This window comes from Corvus brachyrhynchos, unplaced genomic scaffold (assembly GCF_000691975.1).
Source record: "Corvus brachyrhynchos isolate BGI_N302 unplaced genomic scaffold, ASM69197v1 scaffold409, whole genome shotgun sequence".
NCBI lineage: Eukaryota > Metazoa > Chordata > Aves > Passeriformes > Corvidae > Corvus > Corvus brachyrhynchos.
In genome coordinates this window covers 2,259,707-2,267,273 of record NW_008246059.1, presented here as the reverse complement: position 1 = coordinate 2,267,273, position 7,567 = coordinate 2,259,707, and the positions used below count along the sequence as shown (strand labels likewise).

The following is a 7,567-nucleotide window of genomic DNA, read 5'->3' as shown; positions in this document are numbered from 1 at the left end:
GACGCCCCGCGGGGAGTTCAACCTCTCCGGGATGCCGGAGGCCGAGGGGAAGCCCCTCTTCGGCATCGGCATCGAGAACGTCATCACCTTGATCGTCTTCGGTGTGATCTTCACCCTGGGGGTGCTGGGCAACACCCTGGTGATCACGGTGCTGGCGCGGAGCAAGCCAGGCAAGCGCCGAAGCACCACCAACATCTTCATCCTCAACCTGAGCATCGCCGACCTGGCCTATCTGCTCTTCTGCATCCCCTTCCAGTCCACGGTCTACGTGCTCCCCACCTGGGTGCTGGGAGCCTTCATCTGCAAGTTCATCCACTACTTCTTCACCATCTCCATGCTGGTGAGCATCTTCACGCTCTCGGCCATGTCTGTGGACCGGTATGTGGCCATCGTGCACTCCCGGCGCTCCTCAGCCTTGCGTGTTCCCCGCAATGCAATGTTGGGTGTGGGGCTCATCTGGGCACTCTCCTTCGCCATGGCCTCGCCTGTGGCTCACCACCAGCGCATCTTCCACCGTGAGACCAGCAACCAGACCTTCTGCTGGGAGTTCTGGCCCAACCCACGCCACAAGAAGGTCTACGTGATTTGCACGTTTGTCTTTGGATATCTGCTCCCACTGCTGCTCATCTCCTTCTGCTATGCCAAGGTGGGGCAAATGTAAAAGGATGGGGGGGACACAGTGGTGGAAAAGGTGTCCATGAGCCGTAGGACCATTTCTGGGCATGTGGAAGGACTTGGCACTGTTGGGAGGAAAAGGAGCAGGGGTGAGTTTGTGCCACAAAGGGAGAGGGCAGGTTTTATAGCTAAGGGATATCTGAGGGGGGACAACATTATGTTCAATGGCACAGAGAGGTCAGAACAGGGATTGCAGGGGGTGAGTCGGGGGGTATTCTGGCAATTACTGGGGTCTCTCTGTCAGATTTCCTTGTTGCAGAATGCTAAGAAGCCCCAGTGCTCTGCTGCTTTCTCCATCACCATAGCTTTTAATTTCTTGCAGTGCTGTATGAGGAGTTTGGCTTAATAAAGTACAACAAAGCAACAAGTTGTTCAGGCTTCAGATGAACAGATTGCGTTTCTTTAAAATGTGCAGTGGACTTTAAAAAGACACAAATTACCTGTTTGGTGTTAAGAGCATAAGGTGCATCATGCTGCCTAGTCCCTGCAGTGCAATGTCTTGCCCAAGTTGAAGTTGATGAGAGATTTACCTCTGACTTCAGCAAAGGCAGGTGGTTCTAGGGAGCAGGGCATGAGGACCCAGGTGGGAAAAAGCAGTAAGTAAGGGTGCCTGAATACAAGAATTTAAGGACTTTTCTGCTTAAGCAAGGTGTCACATTTTTCTGGAGTAAAAATTGCAGCCTTCAGTGTACGATCCTCTGCTTGCTGCTGAACAGGATCTGGAGCACCAGGTGCTACCTGCTGAGTTACGCAGAGATCCTCCTGTTTCTGTGCCAGCAGCCCTCAGTGGCAGGATTTCTCCTTAGGTAGTGATTTACATTTGAGAGGATAGGACTGCTCTTGCAAATAAGGACTGCTTAAGTGTTGAGAAGTCAGTTCTTCAAATTACAAGTTCAATAGATGTACTTGAAGTACTTAATTTGAACAAGTAATTTTATGTTCTGCTCAGTTTTATATATGTTACATCAGCTTATCTGTGATGTGCAAATTGAGGCTATAATGTCATCCAAATCTGATGAAACCAAGGCACGCAGAACACAAAGGACAACATTTCTAAATTGCTGTTCATAGTGGAACAAATCCAACCTGGCAAATGAAGAAGAAACACGTTTCCATGCATAATCCAAATCCTGCTTTCCCTGAATGAATACACTGGTATTTCATCTACTGTGTTGAATATGACTGAGCTGTAGCAATAGATCATCAGTTTGAAGAAAGTATTACACAGTGCAGGGAGAATGTTACAGAATGTGTGCACAGGGGGCTGTCAGCTACTAGTTCTTCTCTTTTTCAAAGCCCAAGCATCTTCAGTTTCAGCATCAGGTACTGGCCTCTGAAGTCTAATTATATGAGAGAAGATTAAAAAGAAATCTTTCAAAATTAGCATAGTCCTGTAGAGTATAAGCAGGAAAAAAGCAAGTATGCTTAACCAAAATATATGCACCGCAAATAAAACACACCATGTCATTACAAAGCACATCTACAGAAGTAGATCCCTCAATGTTAGTATGAATGTGTTGTTCAAAAGAAAAAAAAGGCAACAACCCCGCCCCCCCCCCAAGCCAACAAAAGCCACTCTATGTGAAAAACATGCCCGAGAACAAGTTTGTAAAATCAAGACCACTTGAAGTTACAATGAAATCATGTGCTTAAGCTATTGCCAGGCTAGGATCTCACCCTGGCTTTGTGATGTATTTTGAGCCTGTATGTATGATCCTGCTTGCCATGGTGTAGGGCTGGAGGAGCTAACCTGAAGGGATGAATTTTAGAAGATACCTAGGGGTTAGCTGGTATTCCCATCAATATCAATGTAGCTGAAAAATGCCATGACTTTTACAAAGCTATCAAAGGTATTTGTACCCAGCAGCTAAAGAGTCATTCCTGCCTTCATTAGGAGCCACTGACAAATCTCCAACTGCAATATTTTGGGATGGGGGGAGTCTTCTCTTCTCAGGCTGAGCAACCCCAACTCTCTCAGCCTGTCTTCATAGGAGACATTAATCTCTGCGTTAGTTTCTTATGAACTTCACTGTTTTTCATGAACTGTGGTTCAGCGAGATAACACAATCTTCTGATACAGTAAATTAAGACAAAAGAGACTCATTTCTCTATTTGAATATATTGCCTTTTCCAGACTCCTTTAAGGCAGTTCTGTTTCTTTCATAAACAAATTGCAATTGAACTTTCAGTTTTGAAAGTCTCATTTTTTAACCACTCTAATAGGGAGCCAAGTTCTTTTTCTCTCACACACACTTCTATATCATATTAACAGAGATTTGTATTTTCCCCATGGATAACAATGCTGTTACAATGTACAGAACTGCTGAAATAGTGCCAGGTATTTGTCCTCCCAAAATATCTCACATGATACACTCTTCAGGAAGAGATTTATGAGATCATGCTCTGTGTCTTATGTGTACAGCTACCTCTTTTCTCTCTTCCACAAGTAATTTTTGCTTCAGTTTCATCCAAATTTTTGATAGAGGAGTGAAAATATGAGAAGGAATGATACTTCCCTAGTTTTGTGAGAACAGCAGACAATGAAGAAGGTGGAGAGTCTCGGTTAGCCTCTCTCTCTTTTCAGAAGTCAGTTTGCACTCAGCTGTTAAGTATCAGACAAGCTGTAAGGGAAGAAGTCTTATGTACCATCAACCTATGGAGAAGACACCTTTTTGGGAACACAGTAAAGAAGTTGTAAATCCATAGGAAACCAGCTCTTGTTGCCTCACAGAACTACTCTTGAAAGAAGCCTACTACATCAGGGAGAGGAGCAGTGATTATGTAGTGATCAGTTGAGTCTCAGCATTGCATACTTACAGACATCTTGTGTTCTGACTCTTTTATTGCTTTTCATTGTACTTGCTATTTTTTCTAATACTGACTTTTTGTATATGTTTTGTAACACTGCTACAACATTTACTCACTAGGGTGTTCTTAAAGGGTAAAGTGATAAATGATTCCCAGTCAGCTTCTAACAGTTGACATCTGCTGGGGTTGTGCCATGTTACAGATAATTTTGGGTACCTTGGTTTTTCAAGGATTCAGTCCTTGAAAGTCAGGCCTTTTTCAATCAAACCTCTAGGTTGGACACCTGTAATTATTAGCAACATTTCCTTTTATAGTATGTAATGTTAAAAGCTTTCTTTAAAGCAAATATGTCTTGCCTTAAGAATGTTTCCATTATTATCTATCATTCTGAACATTCTGAATTGATGACATGTATGATTTACAGACTTGGTTAAAACTAAGCCATAAAAAGTAAGAGCCTCAATGTAAAATGCAAGCTTATCTGGCTTCAGGTATTATATCTTAAATTTTGCTGAGCAGCAGGGGGAAAACTTTATTAAACTGTACTGAAAGAGAAAAATAAAAGGTATGACACAATAGTCACACACTTACTTGAAAGAGGATGAAGGATCTCTTGTGACAATAGAAGTAGCAGCATTACTTTAAAACATGGACTGCAGGCAATGGCACTTGAATGTAAATCAGGTTCATACTACAAAGATGGTTCAGAATGTAATGCTTACATTATCCACAAAACAAGCTGTTCATTCTTGCTAGATAGTGACCTTGTGCAGGCTTTTCTTCTGCATGATTTTCAATGGCTGATAATGAGGGTGTAGTCAGTGGAATGCCAGACAGTAAACATGGTTTTTAACAGTGTAGACTTCAAACTTTCACAGTGTTTGGTAGACTTATGTGAATAGGCACAGATAGTTGAAGTTATTTTCTTCACTCCTGTACTGGAAAAATCTCTTTCTCAACTTTATTTGGTCAAAGTCCTCAGTCAGACCTCTCTAGCCATCTTGAATGTAGTTTCTGAAACAGCAGGGGGAAAAGAATAACCAAAGAAAAATTTTAAAAGAAAAGGCCCGCCGCCGGATGCCCAGAACCCTTCCCCCCGCCCCGGGAGGAGAGGAGGAGGAGGAGGAGAGGAGGAGGAGACGAGAGATCTGTAGGCAAAATGAAGGGCCTGAGTCAAATGTCATGAGTGGCAGTCGTGGTCATACAATCTGGACCAGACTAGATCCTACAAGTTTCCTTACACTCCCTTACACAACAACATAATTTTCTTACCACAGCACCCCACCCTCATCTCCAGAAAGCAGGGAAGCTGATCTCTGAACAACAGGTACATGAAATTGGCGTTGAAAATATTACATCTTATGAGACCAGGTTGGGACCTATTTTTTAGCAAGCTGAGTATTTAATTCCATGAGTTAAAAATGCACATGGAAATGTATTAGTGGATATTTTGAAATAACATCTTAAGAGAAATAACCTGAGACAAATTAAAAAGCATATTGTAGAAATATTGTTCATTCAGGCTATTAGAGGAACAATTGATTATTCACTGGCCCAGAGGAGAGGCAATTTGAACAGGGTAGTGGGGGATTGTCTTCGATTTAGCTTGTAGTGTTTGTGCATAAACATGGCTCTTTTTTAATACTCCATGACATTCTGTGTAGGTCTTTGAGAGCTGTTCCTCTGCTGTTGATAAGTAATTGCATTTTGCCTATTTCTCTTGCTGCTACTTTTCATGCCATCTGGTGCAATACTACATAAAGCCAACATGTTTTCACTGCAAATACTTATTTTATTAAATGTGTGTGTAATCCGAAAGAGGGGAAGCTGAGAAGGTTCATTTGAAGGTTATAATCTAAATTAACAACAAAACCCTCTGCCACCACCTCCCATCCCCCTCAAATATCCAATCTAACTGTTTTGTCTACTGCATCTTTCTTTGAACTGGAGAGAGATGCAATGCAAAACTTTGGGCTAAAAGTTTCAGAACAGAAGAAAACATGTTTGTAACTTTAAAAAGGATTTTGCAGTTCTGATTCCTGGGAAGAGTTTATCTGACTTTAGTTTTGGTCTGTGAGAGAGAATCACAGAACAGTGCAGTCACTGGGTAGCACGTGATGGGATTTGCAAAGGTCCAGTAGAAACAGCCCACCACTGTAAGTTATGTGAAGGGGGTATGATAGATGAAGCAGCAGTGATGGGAAGTGAACTTAATTGCATTCCTCCCATGCCCTTTTATTTGGTTTTATGTTTTTCACTGATGGACTCAGCCATTCAGCTGGTTTGTACAGGGGGATGGCAAGTGAATAAAAAGTCTGTGAGCCAGATGGTCATCTCCTTGGTCTTCTGCTGAGGTTCTGTCCTTTCCTTTGGGTCTGCTTCATACTTAAGAACAAAGAAATGAAGTCAAAATGTGACTTTCTCAGGGAAAGCCCATTTATTTTTCTCCTGCTTTTCCTTAGCTCAGGTTAGCCTCGGAAAAGGCCTGGATAGTGTTTCCAAATAGGAAGTGAATGCAGGGTGAGTCACATGTTAGTGCACAGATAAGCACAAATTATATCTCTGCACTCACAATATTAAGTGGTTACAAGTAATTTCTTATTTTTATTGTTGTTGGTGGTTCTCTGGTAGCTAAGAGTAGATACCTAAAAATGCAGTCTGCTGATGAGCTCTGGTTATTCACAAATACCATCTTACTTCTTTTAATTCAATATGTATGTCTCTAAGACTCTAATACCAGAGTGGGATCAAGTCTCTAGATAATCTTGACTGATGTCTGTCCTGGAAGTGATTAGCTGTGCATCCCAAAGCAGAGAAAATATCCCCAGATGATATAGAAGAATCTGAATTTGAACCCTTTTCCCAACCTCAAGATCTCTATGCATCCTCTATCCCAAACCTTATGTGTAAATGATTACGTTAAAATTTGGACCCTGCTCTTGGATGATGAGCCTTTTTGTGACATATTTTTAAAATTTACTTGTGAAAGACGCATGGTGAGTATCATCACATGCCTCATGTGTCATGCCTCGTGTGTCATGCCTCATTTTATTATAAATTATTTTTGAAAGCCTAAGCTTCTTTCAAAGATCAAAACTCCTAACATCTTGATTATATTAATCAAGCATCCGTATGAAGAAAGCAAATTATGCAGGTGACTCAGAAAAGCTCTGACTCAAAACCCACACTTTTCTGATGTTTTTTACACACACTAAAGGTCAATCTAAACCAACAGTCCTTGACTTTATGGAAGAAGAGAGATTGCTAATTCTATGTGCAGGACAGGTTTCCATCTGTTTCCTTGTTAATTTGTGATATATATTTGTTATGTAATACATCCAAATATTTATAAAATAATTCAGTTGTGGTCTGCTTCATATTTGTTGGTTCACACAGATGCAGATAGATAATTCCTTTGGTTTTCCTACTGTGCATGTTTGAAACGTGTAACTTGGTTCAGCGATGCTTGTAAGCAAATCATGCAGTACTGGAGAGCATGAGAGTACTCTAAGATACATGGGTTTGAATTTTGTTTGAATAGAAAGTGGTGAAATATGATAAAGAGATGCAAATTAATCTTTTCAGGTTCTTAATCATCTGCATAAGAAATTGAGAAACATGTCAAAGAAATCAGAAGCATCCAAGAAAAAGGTATGATTCATTCACTACTAATACTTGTGCAGTGGTTTGGCCCAAAATACTCATTACTGTTTATCTTCTGTGAGATAAGAATTAGGAGAAACGCAAAGCAGGCACGAACTTTGCAAGAATATAAAGAAGTTTATTAACAGACCTAAAAGAGGGGAAAAAATCTCCCACTGACAATGTGAAAAGACAACCCTTAAGATGTTCAGTCTGTTTACCACTTCCATAATAACCTTGTTCAGTCCATTTAGAAAGAGAAGTCTCTTCTTGCTTGTGCTATGAAAACATTATCACAACAAGACAGCCGCCCACTTCCAAATATTGTTCAGTCCATTTAGGAAGAGGAGTCTCTCTGCTCACATGTGAGTCCCTTCCCCCGACTTGCAGCTTTTCCCACAACTGCTTTCGAGGGTCCACTCCTGAAGTTTTTTGGGGTGCA

At 41.2% G+C, this 7,567-nt stretch overlaps 1 protein-coding gene across 1 annotated transcript in view; it reads left to right on the top strand.

The window, feature by feature from the left end:
- Window positions 1–6: 6 nt before the first annotated feature.
- The window catches only part of GALR1 (galanin receptor 1), a 14,290-nt gene continuing 6,729 nt past the window's right edge, over window positions 7–7,567 (top strand). Inside the window, exons 1-2 of the mRNA XM_008642697.2 lie at window positions 7–646; window positions 7,069–7,134. Coding sequence (XP_008640919.1) covers window positions 32–646; window positions 7,069–7,134 — 681 coding nt within the window. The 5' untranslated portion in view covers window positions 7–31. The remainder of the gene's footprint in view (window positions 647–7,068; window positions 7,135–7,567) is intronic.